This window comes from Hemiscyllium ocellatum, chromosome 4 (genome assembly GCF_020745735.1).
Source record: "Hemiscyllium ocellatum isolate sHemOce1 chromosome 4, sHemOce1.pat.X.cur, whole genome shotgun sequence".
Lineage (NCBI taxonomy): Eukaryota > Metazoa > Chordata > Chondrichthyes > Orectolobiformes > Hemiscylliidae > Hemiscyllium > Hemiscyllium ocellatum.
In genome coordinates, this window is record NC_083404.1 from 3,423,287 (window position 1) to 3,445,984 (window position 22,698).

Below are 22,698 nucleotides of genomic sequence, written 5' to 3' on the forward strand. Positions count from 1 at the left end.
GCAACAAACAACACCCCACCCCGCCCTGTGGCCAAACACTTCAACTCCCCCTCCCACTCCACCAAGGCCATACAAAGCCTGGGCCTCCTCCACTGCGCCAAATCTAAGCTGCCCGAAGCCTGGAGGAAGAACGCCTCACCTTCCACATGGGACCCTTCAACCACACATGATCAACGTGGATTTCACCAGTTTCCTAATATCCCCTCCCCCCATCTCATCCCAGATCCAACCCTCCAACTCAGCTCCACCCTCTTGGTCTGTCCATCTTCCTTCCCACCTTTCTGCTCCACTCTCCATCCAACCTATCACCATCACCCCTAACCGTATCTACCTATTGCTTTCCCAGCTACTTTCCTCACATCCCCACCCTGACAATCCCAGTTCTCAGCCCTATTCTCCCCCCACCCCACATTCCTTATGTCCAAAACATTGAATTTCCTGCTCCTCAGATGCTGCTGACCTGCTGTGTTTTTCCAGCACCATATTTTTCAACTCTAAAATCTGACCAACAATTGAGGTTAGGTTAACTGGCCAAGACTTTCCTGTCTTCTGCCTCTCTCCCTTCTTAACCAGGAGTGTTACGTTAGCCATTTTCCAGTCCTCTGGGACCACCCCTGATGCCAGGGATTCCTGAAAGATCACCACCAATGCCTCTACAATCTCCTCAGTTATCTCCTTCAGATCTCTGGGGTATAGTCCATCTGGTCCAGGTGATTTATCCACCTTCAGAGCTTTTAGCTTCCCCAGAACCTCCTCCGTGATGGCCACAACACTCACCTTTACCCCTTGACTCTTCTAAAGTTCTGGTTTGTTACTGGTATCTTCCAAGTATCTATTCAGTTCCTCTTCCATTTTCTGTTGCCTATTACTCTTTCTTTGGCCACAATTTCCACTGATCCAAAGCCCACTCTTGTCTCTCTCCTAACTTTTAGGTATCTAAGAAACCCTTGCAATTTTCGAGTTAATAGCATGGAAACAGGCCCTTCAGCCCAAATCATTCATACCGACTAGTTTCCCAAATTCAACTCGTACCAATTCCCTGCATTTGGCCCATACCCCTCAAAGTCTTTCCTATCCATATACCTGTCCAAATGTCTTTTAAATATTGTAATTGTACTCACCTCTACCATTTCCTCTAGCGGCTTGTTAAATACACGTGCCACCCTCTCTATAAAAACGTTACTCTTTTTAAATCTTTCCCCTCTCACCTTAAACCTATGCCCTCTAGTTCTGGTCCCCTGCACCCCAGGGAAAAAGACCTGCCCCTCATGATTTTATAAACCTCTATAAGGTCACCCCTCAACTGCCAACACTTCAAGGAAAATAACCCCAGCTGACTCAGCTCCAACCCTCCAACCCTGGCAACAACCTTGTAAATCTTTTCAGAAACTTTTCAACTATCACAACCTCTTTCTATAAGAGGGAGACCAGAAAGGCACACTATATTCCAAACAGTGGCCTAACTAATGTCCTGTACAGCCACACCATGACCTCCTAACTCCTGTACTCAATACTCTGACCAATAAAGGAAAGCATACCAAACGCCTTCTTCATTATCCTATCTACCTGCGAATCCACTTTCAAGGAGCTATGAACCTTATATAGGCACCTTATATACTCACTCAGGCTGTGTCTCACTCTGGATGGGATCTCTCCTTCCTTCATGTGTAAAGCTTACTGATCCAACATTAAACCTAAAAGGGAATTTCAGTATAGGAAGGACCTCTCCATAACCCCCCGTCCTGTTGTATGTTGTCCCTGCGTAATAACAGTGACAACATTTCCAAATTAACTCAGAGCGTTATTACGGTAAATATGGAATAACAATTGTTAAACTACATCATCTGCTTGTTATGTTTGAGCCCTGTTATTGATTATAAAGAAAGACAAATGCTGATGTAAAATAGTTCCTGTAATCAAGGTTAAGATAAGTTCGGGAGACCAACGTGCAATAAACAAAACTGCATGTTCTGAAATGATCATTTAATCTCAGTACATCCAAACCAGGCAACTGAGTCAGTGTCAAGAAACTTGCACCTCTGTTTCTATTCACACTTTTATACTATGATATATTGGACATGAATTGGTTACTTGCGACAGTTCAGCTGGGAAAGACTATGGAACCAGACTTTATAATGTGCATACAAACCATATTTCAGGAGATGTTGCTAACTGGATGTAGATGTTGCTGCCTGGCTAGCGGTTTATTGCCCATTCCTACTTTCCCTGGAGAAGTGGTGAGCTGGATTTTGACTCATCAGCAATGAAGAAAAGACAATATATTCCCAAGTCAGGATGGTGAGTGACTTCGAGGGGAACTTGCAGGGAGTGGTCTTCCCATGTATCTGCTGCCCTTGTCCTTCCAGATGGAAGTTGTAGTGGGTTTGGAAGATTGTCAATGGAAGATGGTTAGTTTTGACCTTGTTGACAGACAGTGCCTGACTATTGGGTGGTGGGCGTGGTACTTGCCAGTTATTGGCCTAAACCTGAATGATGTCAGGTGCTACTTCATGTGACACAGATTGCTTCATTATCTAGTAAGTTGTGAATGCTGCTGAACATTATGACATCAATGTACATCCCCAATTCCAACCTGGTGAAGAAAGGAAGCTCTTTGATGAAGCAGCAAGACCATTGGAGTAAGACATCATCCTGAGGAGCAGCTGCTGCAGTCTGTCAGAGTTGATCTTTGGGAAATCAGAACTCTCTTCCTTTCTGTCTCCACCCAATGCAGCATTTTCCCCGTGATTTACCCTTGACCCCAGTTTAGCCAGAGCTGCTTCATGCCTTACACAGTCACACGCTGCTTTGATGTCAATGGTGGTGGCTGTCACTTCACCAGCTGAACCCAGTTCTTCAGTCCATGTTTGGATGAAGGTTACCCTGAGGTCTGGAGCTGACCCTGGTGATATTCACCTTCATTACTTTGCTGATGGTTGGGAGTAGACTGATGGGGTGATAATTGGTTGGATTGGATTTTGCCTGCTTTTTGTGGGCAGCATATACACCATAAAAACCAAACGAACTGTGGATGTTGTAAAACAGAAACAAAACCAGAAATTACTGGCAGCATCAGTAGACAGAAACCAGAGTAGCATTTTCGTTGCAGTGACCTTGATATGCACCATATTGTGTTGGAGCTGCACTGAAACAGCTAGTTCTGGAGCAGAAACCTTCAGTGATTATTTGGAGATGTTGCCAGGGTCTATAGTCTTTGCTGTATCCAGTAACGTCACCACTTTGTGATATAACATGGAGTGAATTGAATCGGCTGAAGACTGACAGCTGCGATGTTGGTGGCTGTGGGAATACGCATTATTGAATCAGCACTTTTGGCTGAAATGGGTTGCAAATGCCTTGTCCTTGTCCTTTCTACTCAGTTAACATGCTCGCTTTGAATTCCTTTTGTAATTTGTTTAATAGAGTTGCCAATACATTTTTTTCAAACCATCAGCTGTGTTAAATCTACACACAAAGATTTTATGCAATTCATAACCAGAAAAAATTAATCTCTGCACAACATTATCTCCGCTACACAAAACAGCTCAAAGGAAACCTTACCCAACAGAATGTTATAGATTATTTGTCATTTTAACTGTGATTTCATTTCCCTTTGGGCTATTTCCATCATCCCTCTGTGATACTGATTGAAGTTGTCACTTTTTCCCATTTACCAATAAGTACAGGACTTCCTCACACTTGCTGTATTGGTTGAAATATCAGGTCATTGTGAGGCAGCTAAATGTGATGTCTCACAATGAGCAAAGTGACAGCCTGCCTTCCAGCAACAGCCAATGGGACAACTCCATTACTGAGCCTCTGGCCTGGAAAAGCCTGGTCTGTTGAACTATGCCGTAGGGAAAGGAAGGACAACAAATCACAACAAGTATAGCAGCAGGTACATTAAAACATCATGAAGCCAAAGATTGTGGTAATTTTGCAGCAACACGTAAGGATTTTCACAGGCAAAAGCTGGATTTCGGTGCATACACAGTGCTGGCAATTAAATAATTAACTTAAGAGAACAGATAATTAACGGTTGCTTTAATTAGTCATACATAGCGATTTTGTCCATTACCCTAGCTGTTAGCAGCTTGCAAGCATCAACCAGACAAACATGCCCATTGGGTGTTTGGGTCAATGAGAGGGAAGCCCTGTCACCAGTGAAATTGAAAAGCTTGGGCTATGTCTAGGTGAGGGGCTGGTGCCCACAGTATTTCTGTGACCTTTACAGTGAGAGTTACAAACATCTTGTCAGGCTTCACCGTCACATTTTCTGCAGCTTTGCTTTGTACCCTTGGCAGCACCAGCTGCTTTCCCCTGAGCCAGAGCACGGACAGACTGACAGACAGACAGGTGCCCAGCTTATTCTACATGTCGAAGCACTGGCACCTCAGGAGCCTCCGACTTTTACAGTTGGTTGATGCTGACCTCTGCAGCATCCTGGGACAGGGCATTGACAGATGACCCAATGGGCACAGATTGGAACTGGAAGGACACACTCCCCCCCCCCCCCCGCCCAACAACCCCTGACCATTCTCCCACATTCACCTGGGTCTCTGCTTCAGGCTGAGCCGAGCGCTCTTACCTGCATGCACTTTTAGAATATTGCGTACAATTCCAGTAGCTCCTCTATAAGTAGGATGCTGTTAAACTTTGGAGAGTGCACAAAAGATACACAAAGCTGTCGCCAAAACTAGAGGGTTTGAGTTAAGGGGAGATGCTGAACAGCCTGGGGCTGCTTTCCCTGGAACTGTGGAGGCTGAGGGGTGACCTTATAGAGATTTATAAAATCATGGGGGACATGGATAGGATAAATAGACAAAGTCTTTTCCCCAGGATAGAGGAATCCAAAACTAAAGAGAATAGGTTTAGGATGAGAGGGGAAAGGTTTGAAAAGGACCTGAAGGGTAACTGTTTCACACAGACGGTGGTGTGTGTATGGAATGAGCTGCCAGAGGAAGTGGTGGTGGCTGGTACATTCACAACATTTAAAAGGCATCTGGATGGGTATATGAATAGGAAGGGTTTGGAGGGATATGGGCCAGGTGCTGGCAAATGGGACTAGGTCAGATTTGGATATCTAATCGGTGCGGATGAGTTGGACCGAACGGTCTGTTTTGGTGTTGTATGATTCTGATTCTATGTGTGGTGAGGTGTTGGATGGGGGTGGGAGAGATGCAAGGTCATGTGACTATGAAACTTGGTGAAAGGCAGTAATACACTGAGGATCGAATGTTCACAAAGGGATGGAAGGAGATGCCTGGGTCAAGAACATTGCGTGGAACTCAGCGTGGGAGAACACTGAGTAGGTCAGAGTGTGGGGAACAGCACCTGAACGTGTTGAGCCATCCATGTTACTCACATTGCTGAGGCTCCTAGATCCTCCTGTTGCTGTATCAATGAAGGCAGCACAGGTCTCCTCTCCACATCTCCACTCTGGAGAGGCTCTCTTCCTCAGCCTGTCCTTGGCCAAGGTCACTTATGTGTAGTCCCTGAGCTTCCACCGCAGGAGCTCCAGGTGAAAGTGAGAGACACAGGGACTGGTATTCATTCAATCCCCCTCCACCTCGTGCTAGCTGCAATCTCAGGAATCCAGGTCCATCCCTGATGAAGGGCTTTTGCCCGAAACATCAATTTTCCTGCTCCTCAGATGCTGCCTGACCTGCTGTGCTTTTCCAGCACCACTCTAATTGAGACTGTAATCTCCAGCATCTGCAGTCCTCACTTCTGCCATCTTTGACCACTGCCAGGCTCCCTTTGATGATAAAGGTTGAACCTTTTGCAATCTGGAACTCTGAAAGTGTGTATTTTATGTGAGGTGAACTCTGGTATGTGATCTCCCCTTCATTTGGGGCGAGGCGTGCATTGTTGTGCTGCTCACAGTCTGAGTGGCTCACCTGAAACACTGATCTATCGGCAATATTTATAGTGTTCTATTGATCCAGGAACCTGAAACTGATTCAAAGATGTATTAGTTAAAACGAAGAACTGCAGATGCTGGGTACCTAAAACAAAAACAGAAATTGCTGGAGAAACTCAGCAGGTCAGGCAGTGTCTGTAGAAAGAAAGCAGTTAAGGTTTTGAGTCTGGTGTTCTGATGAAGAGTCATCGGACTTGAAGTAAAAAATGAGGTCTGCAGATGCTGGAGATCACAGCTGAAAATGTGTTGCTGGTCAAAGCACACCAGGCCAGGCAGCATCTCAGGAATAGGGAATTCGACGTTTCGAGCATAAGCCCTTCCTGATGAAGGGCTTATGCTCGAAACGTCGAAATCCCTATTCCTGAGATGCTGCCTGGCCTGCTGTGCTTTGACCAGCAACACATTTGCAGCTGTCATCGGACTTGAAGCATTAACTCTGTTTTCTTTCACAAATTGGAATTATGCCCCTTCCAGCGATTAACTATCAATCCAACATTTTTACAAGTTAAGGAATCAATTCCACCCTGGCAGAACTGTATGAATGTTACTTGGCTGCAGGCTGACGCAGCACCCGAACCAAGCTCTATACATATGTTACTCTTAGCTATTAAATCTAGGCAGGAGTGACTTACAGTAACAGTGTAACTGCATGTTTGAGAAAGGATCATTTAGGGTGAGCTGCTAATATGTAAAACATGGCCACTGTTAGATTGAAGTCCTTTTCTGAGAATAAGTGATGTTTATGTCACGGTTTTGAATGCAGTATGGCCAGTTTGATGGTCACCGCACTGAAGACATTTTATGTTTATTGTCACCTCCAAAAGACGCTTTAAATTATTTTTGTCAGTTTTCCAGCTACAATGATTCTCCGGCTGATGTACATGAGAAGTGGCGGAGCTCCAGCTCCTTCCGCTGATCTTTCTCACCTTTGTTGCTGAGATGAACAGCACCTGCGTGGCACATGTGCAGTGGCTCAGTGGTTGGTCCTGTTACCTCACTGTGCTGGGAACCTGGGTTCGGCTTCACTCTGTGGTGACTGTCTGAGTGGTGTTTGCACATTCTCCCCACGTCTGTGTGGGTTTCCGCTGAGTGCAGGTTAGGTGGACTGGCCATAGGAAGTGGTTCTGAGTCTGGGTGGGATGTTCTTTGGAAGGTCGGTGTAAACGCTTTGCCCAAAATGTCGATTTTCCTGCTCCTGGGATGCTGCCTGACCTGCTGTGCTTTTCCAGCACCACTCTAATCTAGACTCTGCCTTGGCAGACCAGTGGCCTCTTTGCACCATAAGGATTCTATGATTTCAAATTTGCTGAAACCGCTTTCTATTAACACATTCTGAAAAGGTACAGTTTTTAATCTCATTTTCACTATACGAAAATATTCAGTGCATTTAGCATCAAATAATTGAAAATGAAATCAGTTCTGTTTCATTATATTGCAAGAATATTTTACAAAGAAAGCAATAACTGATTTGGAATGTTTCCCTGCATCAGTGTCAGATGTTAATGCCTGGGTAGTTAGGAATTCGCTATGTTTGAGTCAAATGCAAAAAAGAAAATGAACTTTAAATTAATTTGGAACTTTCTAACAATGAAACCCAAACAGAGTACTGTGCAACAGTATTGTTTCAAAATTAGGTATCAATGGATTATTTCTGACTCCACATACTGCGGTTAAACATTTGAATCCCCTCTGACCTTGTGTGGTTTTCTTTTTTTAGGAATACCTTTGTGGATATTCTCCGAGCTGTTCTTCTCTCCTTGGAAATCCTTATCGAAGATCCGGAGTTACAGATAAATGGATTTACGCTAATTATAGACTGGAGCAATTTCACGTTCAAACAAGCCTCTAAACTGACCCCCACCATACTGAGACTGGCCATAGAGGGCTTACAGGTCAGAGATTTGTTTTAATAATTAAAACATTTTGCATATTCCTCTCTGCTCGAGGTTAGAGTGAAATTTTCTGATGAAATAGAATGCATTGTACAACTGTTTGTTACACATCGAACACACAATGATAGGGAGGTTCTTGTACAGGGACTTCCACTCAGCAGAGGGGTCATTGGACGGAAGTGAGGGAAAGGAATCTGAAGTCAAGTTGTGAGAAGCCATTACATGTCTTTACAGGTTCCTGCAGAGTATTCTAACAAGGTGTCCCAGAGCCAGCCTTCCAGGGAATAGTGTACATCCCAATGAAGTACAGAAAGAGAAAACAAATTTATGGTCAAGACATACAGATGCCGAGTATTCACATCGTTCATTTTAATTGAAAAATCAAAGTGTAAAAACATAGGGCACTGCTGAATGTGAAGCAAACCAGGTATTAAGAATTGAATGATGGTAACGTTGAGCTATAAAAGCCAGATGATGTAGCAGGAAGGAAGAGGGAAACACATCCGCCCTTTTTGGGGCGATTGAGAGTTATAAGGTAGCCAGGAAGGATCTAAAGAGAGAGCTAAGAGCAGCGAGAAGAGGACATGAAAAGTCCTTAGCTGGTAGGATTAGGGAAAATCCAAAGGCTTTCTATAGGTATGTCAGGAATAAAAGGATGACTAGGGTAGGTATCGGTCCAGTCAAGGATAGTAGTGGGAAGTTGTGCGTGGAGGCGGAGGAGATTGGAGAGACACTAAATCAATACTTTTCGTCAGTATTCACTCAGGAACAGGACACTGTTGCTGGTGTGAATATTGAGTCACAAGTGATTAGAATGGATGGCATTGAAGTATGTAGGGAAGAGGTTTTGGGAATACTGGAAAGGATGAAAATAGATAAGTCTCCTGGGCCTGATGGCATTTATCCTAGGATCCTCTGGGAAGCTAGGGAGGAGATAGCAGAGCCATTGGCCTGGATTTTTATGTTGTCATTGTCAACGGGAATAGTACCAGAAGACTGGAGGATGGCGAATGTGGTCCCCTTGTTCAAGAAGGGGAGTAGGGATAGCCCGAGTAACTATAGGCCAGTGAGTCTGACTTCAGTGGTGGGCAAAGTCTTAGAGAGAATTGTAAGGGATAAGATTTATGAACATCTGGATAGGAATAACGTGATCAAGGATAGTCAGCATGGTTTTGTGAAGGGCAGGTCGTGCCTCACAAACCTTATTGAGTTCTTTGAGCAGGTGACTAAGGAGGTGGACGAGGGTAAAGCAGTAGATGTTGTGTATATGGATTTTAGTAAGGCGTTCGATAAGGTACCCCATGGTAGGCTAATGCAAAAACTACGGAGGTATGGCATTGAGGGTGCATTAGAGGTTTGGATTAGGAATTGGCTGGCTGGAAGGAGACAGAGGGTAGTAGTTGATGGTATAGGTTCATCTTGGAGTGCAGTTACTAGCGGTGTACCTCAAGGATCTGTTTTGGGACCATTGCTTTTTGTTATCTTTATAAATGATCTAGAGGAGGGGCTTGAAAGCTGGGTGAGTAAGTTTGCGGATGACACAAAAGTCGGTGGAGTTGTGGATAGTGAGGAAGGATGTGGCAGGTTACAGCGGGATATAGACAAGTTGCAAAGCTGGGCAGAAAGGTGGCAAATGGAATTCAATGTAGCTAAGTGTGAAGTCATTCACTTTGGTAGGAGTAACAAGAAGATGGATTACTGGGCTAATGGTAGGCTACTTGGTAGTGTGGATGAGCAGAGGGATCTTGGTGTCCATGTACACAGATCTCTGAAAGTTGCCACCCAGGTAAATAGTGCTGTGAGGAAGGCATATGGTGTACTGGGGTTTATTGGCAGAGGAATTGAGTTCCAGAGTCCTGAGGTCATGTTGCAGTTGTATAAGACTCTGGTGCGGCCTCATCTGGAGTATTGTGTGCAGTTTTGGTCGCCATACTATAGGAAGGATGTGGAGGCATTGGAACGAGTGCAGAGGAGGTTTACCAGGATGTTGCCTGGTATGGTAGGAAAATCGTATGAGGAAAGACTGAGGCACTTGGGGCTGTTCTCATTGGAGAAAAGAAGGTTTAGGGGAGATTTGATAGAGGTGTACAAGATGGTTAGGGGTTTAGATAGGGTAGACACTGAGAACCTTTTACCGCTAATGGAGTCAGCTGTTACAAGGGGATACAGCTTTAAATTAAGGGGTGGAAGGTATAGGACAGATGTTAGGGGTAGATTCTTCACACAGCGGGTTGTGAGTTCATGGAATGCCCTGCCAGTAGCAGTGGTGAACTCTCCCTCTTTATGGTCATTTAAGCGGGCATTGGATAGGCATTTGGAAGTTATTGGGCTAGTGTAGGTTAGGTAGGATTCGGTCGGCGCAACATTGAGGGCCGAAGGGCCTGTACTGCGCTGTATTTTTCTATGTTCTATGTTCTGTGAAAATGTTGTTGAAGTAGGAGACCATGTCTTTATTCAGCAGAACAAGAAACTTATGTAATTAACAGGCAAAGAGCAAAAAGACAGGACAGGTTAGAGGGGCATTGGCCATTGTATGATTTATAAGAATAATGTTTGCAAAACAGAAGGTGGAAGGCCAGCAATAAGTGGGTGAACATCTATCAGAAACAAACTGTTTCCCATGTTCAGGAATACAACTCAATCAGAGCAATGAAAAATGATTAAGATTATCCCAGAGAAAGCAAAGGGAAGGAGGAAACATAGAGGAAGATGTGTTTGATGGTGGGGATATTTAGTGATGGTTGAAATGGTGGATGATAGAAACAGAAGAGCAAAGGTAGGCCATTTCGCTCTTTGAGCCAGCTGCACAGTTCAGTATAACGATGACTGATCATCCACTTGAATGTCTTTTCTCACACTGTGTCCATTTTTTTTTAGGTCCCTGATATTCAGAAATGTATTAGTCTTGACTCTAACATAGTCAATGACGGAGCTTCCACAGCCCTCGAGGAAAGAGAATTCCAAAGATTCACAATCCTCTGAGTATAAAAAATTCTCCTCACCTTAGTCCAAAGTGGAACATGAACATAAAACAGTACAGCACAGGAACAGGCCCTTCGGCCCACAATGTTGTGCTGAGTATGACGCCAAACAAAATTAATCCCTTCTGCCTGCCCTTGGTCCAAATCCCTCCATTCCTTGCTTGTCCATGTGCTTATCTGAAAGTCACAGAGATGTACAGCACGGAAACAGACCCTTCGGTCCAACCCCTCCATGCCGACCAGATATCCCAACCCAATCTAGTCCCACCTGCCAGCACCCTGCCCATATCCCTCCAAACCCTTCCTATTCATATACCCATCCAAATGCCTCTTAAATGTTGCAATTGTACCAGCCTCCACCACTTCCTCTGGCAGCTCATTCCATACATGTACCACCCTCTGTGTGAAAAAGGTTGCCCCTTAGGTCTCTTTTATATCGTTTCCCCCCTCACTCTAAACCTATGCCCTCTAGTTCTGGACTCCCTGACCCCAGGGAAAAGACTTTGTCTATTTACCCTATCCATGCCCCTCATAGTTTTGTAAACCTCTATAAGGTCACCCCTCAGCCTCCGACGCTCCCGGGAATACAGCCCCAGCCTGTTCAGCCTCTCCCTATACCTCAAACCCTCCAACCCTGGCAACATCCTTGTAAATCTTTTCTGAACCCTTTCAAGTTTCACATCATCTTTCCGATAGGAAGGAGACCAGAACTGCACGCAATATTCCAACAGTGGCCTAACCAATGTCCTGTACAGCCGAAACATGACCTCCCAACTCCTGTGCTCAATACTCTGACCAATAAAGGAAAGCATACCAAACACCCCTCAAACCCCCTTACCGTATTTGCCTACCACCCTTAGCAGTGTGTTCCACACTCCTACCACTCTCTGTGTAAACACTCACCCCTCACATCTCCTTTGAACTTTCCCCCTCTCACCTTAAATGCATGCTCTCTAGTTTTAGACATTTCAACTCTGAGAAAAAGATTCTGACTGTCAACCCCATCTATACACCTCATAATTTTACAGACTTCTATCAAGTCTCCCCTCAGCCCCCACCACTCCAGCGAAAACAACCCGAGTTTATCCAGCCTCTCCTTATAGCCCATACTCTCTAATCCAGGCAGCACCCTGGGAAACCTTGTCTGCACCCTCTCCAAAGCCCCCCCCCATCCTTCCTATCGCGTGGTGACTAGAGTTGAATGCAACAAGTACCCCTTATTTTCAACTTGTGTCCCAGGTTCTAGGCTTCAATTTTTTTCCATGAAATAAAAGGGGCTGTACGATAAAACATTTAAAGGTCTGTCCAAGAGGAAGCATCTATCCTGTGTCCATCCCTTTAGGTATTTTGTCATTCTCAACAATATCATTGATAAATCTTCAAGAAAACTTCCAAGTAGGTCAAAACGTGAGGGCACTTATGTTTTGAGAAATGGGTGATGGCTGCTAAGAGCTGTTGAAAAAATAAATGTTTGGCGAAGGAAGAACAAAGTAATGTTAATGTTCCTCTTTGCTGCACCAGGGGAATTCTCTATGGAGAGTGAAAAGAGAAGGAACCGGTCATTTATCAATCCTTTACAGTAACTGTGACGTGCTGAGACTTTGTTTAAAATTCAGTCAAGGGATGTGTGTGTCACTGACTGGGCCCAGCATTTATTGCCTGTCCCTAGTTGTCCATTGTGAAGGTGGCGGTGAGCTGCCTTCTTGCAGTCCACATGCTATTGGTTGACCCACAATGCCCTTAGGGAGGGAATCCCAGGATTTTGACCCAGCGACAGTGAATATTTCCATGTCAGGATGATTGAGTGGCTTGAAGGGGACTTCCAGGCGGTGGTGTTTGCATGTATCTGCATTCCTTGTCCTTCCTCCTGGATGGAAGTGATCATGGGTTTGGAAGTTGCTGTACAAGGATCCTTGGTGAATTTCCTGTAGCTGGTACACACTGCTGTTATTGAGCATTGGTGGGGGAGGGACTGGGTGTTTGTGGATGTAGTGCCAAGCAAGCGGGCTGCTTTGTCCTGGATGGTGTCAAACTTCTCGAGTGTTGTTGGAGTTGCCCCATCCAGGGCAAGTGTGGAGTATTCTGTCACACTCCTGACTTGTGCCTTGTAGATGGTGGACAGTCTTTGGGGAGTTGGGAGGAGGGTTACTCGCTGCAGTATTCCTCACCTCTGACCTGCTCTTGTAGCCACTGTGTTTGGGGGGGTTGTGGGGGGAGGTGGAGAGGTCCAGTTGAGTTTCTAATCAATGGTATCCCCCCAGGGTGTTGATAATGAGGGATTAATTGATGATATCACCGTTGAATGTCAAGGGGCCGGTGGATAGCTTGTCTCTTACTCGAGATGGGCATGGACTGGGGATATGTGTGTTTTAAATGTCTGGAGGTGAGGTGTGACATGTGGGCACACACTAGACTCCTGTTTAAGAAGAGCAGAAGGTCTTTTATTGTCCTTGGCTTTCACTATGAATCAGTATTATATCGATGAAAACATTGAATAAGAATTTTTGAATTAGAACTGGAATCTCTACAGTGTGGCAACAGGCCATTCAGCCCAACAGGTTCACACCGACCTTCTGAAGAGTAACCTACCCAGACCCATTCCCCTACCCTATATTTACCTCTGGCTAATATTCTGCACAATGGGCAATCCACCTGACCTGCATATCTTTGGACTGTGGGAGGAAACCGGAGCACCCGGAGGAAACCCACGCAGACACGGGGAGAATGTGCAAACACCACACAGTCGCCTGAGGCAGGAATTGAACCTGGGTCCCTGACGCTGTGAGGCAGCAGTGCTAAATATGTTGAGTAAACTCCACATTGCCTCATTATTTAAAAAAAATGTACTGAAAATCCAGAAATAAGACCTAGAAGGTTACAATTAATTTCTGAAAATAGGAGTATTATTAATTATTTAACAATTCACAACTACACAGTAAAATATTGCACTTATAATAAAGCAGTTAAACGTGTTAGGAACATATCCATCTGTCATGTAAATGTGTTAATTTATATCATCAACTGGTAAGAACATCACTTGGAGTCGAACAATTAAACAAAATACTTGCAAAAGCTAACAGCAGCCACTATTTACTTTGATATTTTGCTTCTCACATAAAACTGACATTTTAATGTGTTTGACAATTCCAAGAGCATGAAAAGGGAAACTAAAGTGATAGCAGCCAAGTATATTAGAGCATGGGACTAGAGGAGGTCACAGAAACAGGGCAGTCTCAGGCCATGAAAAGAAGAAAATTTTAAAGTCAGATGTTGCTTGACCAGGAACCATTCGAGGTCAGTGAGTCCAGAACTGCCATGGGAACTCACCTAACACACAGACACTACAATGTGACCCAGGCAATACGAAGGAAGTTGGCAGATGTTAGACTGTAGGAGCTGCAGGAGGACCAGGGGGGTGTTGGAATAGTCAAACAGAGGCATGGTTCAGGGTTTCTAAACCAGGAGAGCTGAGAAACTCATCCAACCCTGTCACAGACTTCTGTTCTGAAGGAGTCCTCTCAGACTCAAAACTTGAAACTCTGTTTCTCTCCCCACAGATGCTGCCAGCAATTTTTTTTTTCTCTTTCTTTTTAATTCACATTTTACCATCCACCATGTTCAATGTAGTTGCAAGCAGACTGTTTTAGCTCAGACTATTGACAGGCAGAAGGTTGAAGCTGATCACTTGGGGAAAGCTACCAAAGAGCTGAAGATGGCAAACTGAAAGAGAATTTAAAAAAAAGATGCTGAGCAATTCTTTTGCCTCTTTATGTCCAAAGGAAGAGAAAAGGATTTGTAAGATAATTGTAAATAAAGAATAGAATTTTCCCAGGGAGGAGGAGGCACACTTTATGGCAGAATGGGTCTTTAAATCCCCCAGAAGTAACATTAGCATAGGATGCTAGAATCAGCCTTTCTTCAGCAATGCTGTTTCTGAGGGAGCGAGGAACCCACCTGGTTCTGTGGGGATACCAATTAAACCAAACTGTGTGCAGTTCTGGTCGCCTCACTATAGGAAAGATGTGGAAGCTTTGGAGAGGGTGCAGAGAAGATTTACCAGGATGTTGCCTGGAATGGAGAATAGGTCGTACGAGGATAGGTTGAGAGTTCTCGGCCTTTTCTCATTGGAACAGCGAAGGATGAGGGGTGACTTGATAGAGGTTTATAAGATGATCAGAGGAATAGATAGAGTAGACGGTCAGAAACTTTTTCCCCGGGTACAACAGAGTGTTACAAGGGGACATAAATTTAAGGTGAAGGGTGGAAGGTATAGGGGAGATGTCAGGGGTGGGTTCTTTACCCAGAGAGTGGTGGGGGCATGGAATGCGCTGCCCGTGGGAGTGGTAGAGTCAGAATCATTGGCGACCTTTAAGCGGAAATTGGATAGGTACATGGATGGGTGCTTAATCTAGGTTAGATGTTCAGCAGAACATCGTGGGCCGAAGGGCCTGTTCTGAGTTGTATTTTTCTATGTTCTATGTTCTGCCAAGCAGATGGCTCTGTATCATGTTTAGGGATGAGTCAGGATACCCAACGACGTGGAAATGTGTGTATCACATGCCAAATACATCAAGCCCAGAAGTGGAAGGATCCTCATGAGGTTCCATCCACTCCTTCCACAAAAATAGCCGCAGAGTGAAGGGGTAGACTACTTCTCAAAATTGGCCATTGTTAGCAACACTATAGGAAGTGGTGGAGGCTGGTACGATTACAACATTGAAAAGGCACCTGGATGGGGATATAAATAGGAAAGGTTTAGAAGGATATGGACCAAATGCTGGCAAAAGGGGCTAGATTTATTTAGGATATCTGGTCGGCGTGGATGAGTTGGAGTGAAGGGTCTGTTCATGTGCTGTAAGACTCTATGACTCTATCTGCACTTCATTGTTTACATAAGATTTAAGATGATCACAGTGACATATTTTATTTTAAAAAATCATAATGAGCAAACCTAAACATATTGTTCAATTGTATTTTTATGTCTCCTAGTGCAAGTGAGCACGGTTATTTTGGTATTTATTTGGCCTGTTTCTTCCCGTGTTATTCACGATCCACACATAATGACTGAAAGTAGAAAATAGTTTGGGGAGTAATCACGGTATTATCCTGCCATAGTAACCCCCTTCTGTGCAACTGGAACGATTACCCCCTGATATCAGAGTACATGTCTCTGTTACATTTGCTGAGACAAACATGATAATTGCAACATAAAAGAAAGATGTTTGCAAACTTGCACAGGATCAAACATTGAAGACAATTATCTTTTAGAAAATTTGTGATACTAGATTCCTCTTCAGTAGTAATATTTATCCACTTGTACAGCTGTCAGCTTTAAGTGACTTCTTTTCTCTCTGTTTGACCTATTGAATGTTATGGCATTAAATTAAATATCATTTTAATGTCGCCTATTAACAATATTGTGTAACAAGGGAATTACATTTTACATCCTCCCACCATCTGTAAAGATGAAATTTAAGAAACTTCAAATTCTGTCCTATGAACTTGTACACTTTTCCCAAACCATCCCTTTAATTGGAGTGCCATTAGATTAGATTACTTACAATGTGGAAACAGGCCCTTCGGCCCAACAAGTTCATACCGACCCGCTGAAGTGAAACCCACCCAGACCCATTCCCCTACATTTACCCCTTCACCTAACACTACAGGCAATTTAGCATGGCCAATTCACCTAACCTGCACATTTTTGAACTGTGGGAGGAAACTGGAGCACCCGGAGGAAACCCACGCAGACACAGGGAGAATGTGCAAACTCCACACACTCGCCTGAGGCAGGAATTGAACCCGGGTCTCTGGCGCTGTGAGGCAGCAGTGCTAACCACCATACCGCCATCATTTGATAGGATGGTGCAGCTGGCTGGCTTGCTACTTGGGTTTATGGCATTTTAGGAATTGGTTCCAGAGTATGGTGTATCTTTTTGGTGAAGGTAAAGCATAACAGAGTGTCTCTTTAGGGCAATTTATACATAAATAAAACAAACGATCCATTGGAATACAATGTCTGTGTCACTGGCTGATGGTTTTATGTTACAATAATTATCATAAAGTAATCAGGATATGATTTGGAGATGCTGGTGTTGGACTGGGGTGTACACAGTTAAAAATCTCACAACACCAGGTTATAGTCCAACAGGTTTAATTGGAAGCACTAGCTTTCGGAGCGACACTCCTTCATCAGGTGGTTGTGCTACTGCTTCCAATTAAACCTGTTGGACTATAACCTGGTGTTGTGTGATTTGTAACTTTGTAATCAGGATAGTTTGTTATTCAGAGTAATTGCTCCTTCAGGTTTACTTCAGTCCACAATTACTGTGCGTAGCTAGGCAAAGCAATGACTTAATCAGACCATAAGATCATAAGAAACAGGAGCTGGAGTAAGCCATTCAGCCCATCAAGTCTGCCTTGCCATTCAATGAGATCAATGACTAGTCTGATAATCCTCACCTACCTTTCCTGCTTTTTCCCCATCAGCTTTGGTTTTCTGAGGGAATAAAAACCTTTCAATCTCTGCCTTCAATGGACTTGATGACCCAGCCTCGACAGTCCTCCATGCTAAACATTTCCACAGATTTACTCCCCTCTGAGAGAAGAACTTCCTCCTCAACTCTGCCTTAAGGACGTCACCCTTTACTCTTAGATGATGCCCTCTGATCCTCAACTCTCACACATCAAACAATCCACAAGTCACCTCAAAATCTTGTACATTTCATAAAGTCATCTCTCACTCTTCTAAGTTCCAATGAGTACAGGCCTAATCTACTCAACATCTCGTCATGAGACAGTCCCTCAGATAAGGTATTCCAAATGTACACCAGATTAGCCTCTGCTTATAGAAAGAAGGAAGAAATACATTTGTGTGGACTTGTTGATATCCCAAGACACTCCTAGCCCTTGGTTACTGTTGGGAAACACAGCGATCAGATTACAATGCAATGTTCCACAAACAGTGAAAAAAACAATGAATGATCAGTTTAATTGCTTTAGTTGTGTTAGCTAGATCACTGGAAGAACTTTACTACTTTTTGTATGGATGTGCCCACGGGAGAGGCTTGAAGGCTCGATGGCTTAATGCCACACCATCTTTGCACAGTACCTCCTCATTCCGGGTCTGAAAACAATCTCGATTGTATTCAAATCTCTGGAATGGACTTTCACTTATTAAAAGCACTATCACAGAGCCAATACTGATCCTTCACGAGTTAACGGATGGAATTAATGTGCTGGAAGATTGCAACGTAAAATGTAAAAAGCAGAAAGAAAAATCCCAAACAGTTGCAGTGTAATGAATGTATTGTCTGTGGGTGGGAAAATTGTTTGTATCCAACACCAGGTAGAGTAAGTGAGATCATAGCAAATGTAAGCATTGAGGAGAATTCTTTGATTCACTCATGGGATGTGTGTCGCTGGCTGGGCCCAGCATTTATTACCCGTTCCCTAGTTTCCCCTTGAGAAGGTGGGGGTGATCTGACTTCTTGAACCGCTGCAGTCCAGCTGCTTTGGGTTAACCCACAATGCCCTTAGGGAGGGAATTCCAGGATTTTGACCCAGCGACACTGAAGGAACAGGATGGAGAGTGCCTCAGAAGGGAACTTGTAGGGGGTGGTGTTCCCATATATCTGCTGCCCTTGATCTTCTAGATGGAATTGGTCATGGGTTTGGAAGGTGCTGTCTGAGGATCTTTGGTGAATTCCTGCAGTGCACCTTGTAGATGGTACACACTGCTGCCACTGAGTGAGGAGGGAGTGGGTATCTGTGCGTGTTATACCAATCAAGTGGGGGGTGCTTAGTATTCTGAAAGGTGAGCCATATCCGATCTAATAGTCTTTGGCAGAACCATGGGTCAAGAGCAGGCCATGGGCTTGACCCCAGTTATTGACTCCCAGCAAGGAAAGGGGTTTCTAGCTGAATGTTTCTATTCTTAGAAGTTTTATTTTCTCCTTGAAGTTTGTATTATCTCCTGGATCTCCTGCAGCTTACTGCCAAACTGCCCACAACTTTCTGTGGGGTAATGTTGGCACCGTTAATGTTGATGTTGATATTTGTACGTTTACAAATGTTGGACAATTCTATAATAATTCTTCACTTTACAAATGCTTGTGGGGAATAGTGTGAGGTTTTGGTTACCTGTGTGTAGTTCTCTGTAGCTCATTCTCCTTACAATGGGTTGAACTCCAAATTCAAAAGGCATTTCTGTTCTCTCTGTGGGTCAACAAATTAATTTTAATTTCTTACCCTATCACTTTCCTGATTTTGTCCAAACCAGCTGCAGCGAGTCTCCAACCAGACCTTCACTCTCAGCGAAGGTGACTGAGCAAGAATCCGGCAGGCACCCCCTTCCCTCTCTCCCCCACTCTCCTGATTGGGCTGTGTCTGCCTGTGTTACACTAACACTCATGGGAGCTCAGTGACATCAGGATTCATGGACAGCATCTCACACTAAAGCCTTCACCAAGGGGCAGTTCCCCAATGCTCAGGGCCACCTTCACTTGTTATATCCTTCAAAAAGCAATTTAAATTCATATATAATTCACATGATGGAGTACTGGGCTAATGGTCGGATACTTGGTAGTGTGGATGAGCAGAGGGATCTTGGTGTCCATGTACACAGATGTCTGAAAGTTGCCACCCAGGTAAATAGTGCTGTGAAGCAGGCATATGGTGTACTGGCTTTTATTGGTATTTTATTTCGCTCGTCTCGTCAGCAGGGCGGCACGGTGGCACAGTGGTTAGCACTGCTGCCTCACAGCGCCAGGGACCTGGGTTCAATTCCCGACTCAGGCGACTGACTGTGTGGAGTTTGCACGTTCTCCCCGTGTCTGCGTGGGTTTCCTCCGGGTGCTCCGGTTTCCTCCCACAGTCACAAAGATGTGTGGGTCAGGTGAATTGGCCATGCTAAATTGCCCATAGTGTTAGGTAAGGGGTATATGTAGGGGTATGGGTGGGTTGCGCTTCGGCGGGTCGGTGTGGACTTGTTGGGCCGAAGGGCCTGTTTCCACACTGTAAGTAATCTAAAAAAAAAGGAATTGAGTTCCGGAGTCCTGAGGTCATGTTGCAGTTGTATAAGACTCTGGTGCGGCCGCTTCTGGAGTATTGTGTGCAGTTTTGGTTGCCATACTATAGGAAGGATGTGGAGGCACTGGAACGGGTGCAGAGGAGGTTTACCAGGATAATGCTTATGCCCGAAACGTCGAATTTCCTATTCCTTGGATGCTGCCTAACCTGCTGTGCTTTAACCAGCAACACATTTTCAACTGTGATCTCCAGCATCTGCAGACCTCATTTTTTACCAGGATATTGCCTGGCATGGTAGGAAGATCGTATGAGGAAAGGCTGAGGCACTTGGGGCTGTTTTCATTGGAGAAAAGAAGGTTTAGGGGTGACTTGATAGAGGTGTACAAGATGAGTAGGGGTTTAGATAGGGTTGACCATGAGAACCTTTTTCCACGTATGGAGTGAACTATTATGAGGGGGCATAGCTTTAAATTAAGGGGTGGTAGGTATAGGACAGATGTTAGGGGTAGATTCTTTAATCAGCGAGTCGTGAGTTCATGGAATGCCCTGCCAGTAGCAGTGGTGGACTCTCCCTCTTTATGTGCATTTAAACGGGCATTGGATAGGCATATGGAGGATAGTGGGCTAGTGTAGGTTAGGTGGGCTTGGATCGGCGCAACATCAAGGGCCAAAGGGCCTGTTCTGGGCTGTATTTTTCTATGTTCTATGTTCTGTGAAGGAAATTACAGAGTCATAGAGTCACACAGCACGGAAACAGACCCTTCGGTGCAACCAGTCTATGCCGACCAGAATCCCAAATCAGACGAGTCCCACCTGCCTGCTCTTAGCTCATATCCCTCCAGATATTTTTTATTGATGTACTTATCCAAATATCTTTTAAACATTCTAACTGTACCCAGATCCACCGTTTCCTCTGGATGTTCATTCCACACACAAACTACTCTCTGTAAAGGTGGAGGTCCAGTGGGCGGTACTAGGAGCAAGGGGGCGTGGTCAGAGGCAGGATGAGGGTGTGTCCACCGCTGACGCGTTGGGAAATGGGGCAGGTTTATAAAAAATAAAAAGTGGGTGGCACGGTGGCACAGTGGTTAGCACTGCTGCCTCACACCGCCAGGGACTAGGGTTCAATTCCCGACTGAGGTGACTGACTGTGTGGAGTTTGCACATTCTCCCCATGTCTGCGTGGGTTTCCTCCCACAGTCCAAAAAATGTGCAGGTTAGGGTGGATTGGCCATAGTGTTAGGTGAAGGGGTAAATGTAGGGAAATATGTCTGGGTGGGTTGCTCTTCGGAGGGTCGGTGTGGACTTGTTGGGCCAAAGGGCCTGTTTCCACACTGTAAGTAATCTAATCTAAAAAAAAAATTGCCCTTCATGTATTTTCAGAATCTTTCTCCTCTCACCTTAAAAATGTGCCCCCTTGTATTGAAATCCCCCAGTTTAGAGAAAAGACACCTGCCATTCACCTTATCTATATCCCTCATGATTTTATAAACCTCTATAAAGTCACCCCTCAGCCTCCTACACTCCAGTGAAAAAGGTCCCAGCCTATCCAGCCTCTCCTTATAACTCAAACCCTCCATTCCCGGCAACATCCTGATAAATCACTTCTGAACCCTCTCCAGCTTAATAAAATCCTTCCAATAACAGGGCGACCAGAACTGGACACAGTATTCCAGAAGTGGCCCCACCAACATCCTGTACAGCCTCAACATGCCATCCCAACTCCTACACTCAGAGGTCTGAGCAATGAAGACAAGCATGCTAAACCCCTTCTTAACACACCCTGTCTGTCTGTGGCACAAACTTCAAAGAATTATGTACCGGAACCACTAGGTCTCTCTCTGTTTTACAACACTATCCAAGGCCCTATTTTAAATTGTACAAGTCCTGCCCTTGTTATGTTTTGTCGAAATGCAATACTTCTTTTCTAAGTTCTGGCCATAGGTGAGTATTGTAAATATGACCAAGTAACTGAGACTTTATGATGTCAGACGTTTAACTGCAGGAACATAGGACAAGAAACGTCAATGGAGCAACTTGCGTTGATATGCATGTCTGAGAATATTTCCAACAGTGCGGTTTGAGGATTGTGAACTGTATAAACAACAGGAAAAGCTTTCACTGTTAGCCAGGTTGTAGTCAGCTTTCAGTGGTGCTGAGTTCATGTTGCTTGATCCTTCTGTGACTTGACCTTACTAATCCAAACTCTCATCTTTACAGGACAGCTTCCCTGCACGTTTTGGAGGCATCCACTTTGTGAACCAGCCCTGGTATATCCATGCTTTATACACCATTATAAAGCCATTCCTGAAAGACAAGACCAGGAAAAGGGTAATTAACATCTCCGTCAGATGGGAAATCTCCGCTCAGCATGACAATGTGCAATTCATTTGCAAATATGTTTCAGAAAATAAAACTCTGCTCTGCTATCCTAAATGGGAGAGGAAGGCAACTAAACAGAAAGGAAGCTGCAAATGGTCAGTCCATTCTAAACGATGGTTGCAATCAGTGCTCAGTTGATCCAAGATTAATGAGGGAACAACTATATTTTAACCCTCTGAATGCTACATTAATCTTTGTATTTGTAGTCTGCAATCTGTTGCCTGATTCAGAGGGATTTGGGTAAAGGCATTTTCACTTGGTGGTTGGAATCTGGGGGACAGAGCCTGGGAAGGGAATGGAGATCGGAAATCTTACAACCTTCAAAAATATCTGAATGAGCACTTCAAATATCAGATCATGCAGGGATTTGGGAGACGTGCGGGAAACTGGGATTAGTGCACTTACAGTGGTTATATCAGTGGGCTGAAGCACCTTTCCTGTGTTGTATTAATCTATGTATCTGTACCATTGTTGGTATTGGGTGTGTGTG

The 22,698-nt window shown here is 44.5% G+C and overlaps 1 protein-coding gene and 1 long non-coding RNA gene across 4 annotated transcripts in view; one reads left to right on the forward strand and one right to left on the reverse strand.

The window, feature by feature from the left end:
- LOC132810337 (clavesin-1-like) overlaps nt 1-22,698 on the forward strand; it is a 118,439-nt gene that overhangs the window by 44,194 nt on the left and 51,547 nt on the right. For both annotated transcript variants that reach the window (XM_060822650.1, XM_060822651.1), the window contains exons 3-4: nt 7,641-7,815; nt 22,047-22,157. In XM_060822650.1, coding sequence (XP_060678633.1) covers nt 7,641-7,815; nt 22,047-22,157 — 286 coding nt within the window. The remainder of the gene's footprint in view (nt 1-7,640; nt 7,816-22,046; nt 22,158-22,698) is intronic.
- LOC132810363 (uncharacterized) overlaps nt 13,871-22,698 on the reverse strand; it is a 32,462-nt gene continuing 23,634 nt past the window's right edge. For both annotated transcript variants that reach the window (XR_009642802.1, XR_009642803.1), the window contains one exon: nt 13,871-22,133. This is a non-coding gene — a long non-coding RNA (uncharacterized LOC132810363). The remainder of the gene's footprint in view (nt 22,134-22,698) is intronic.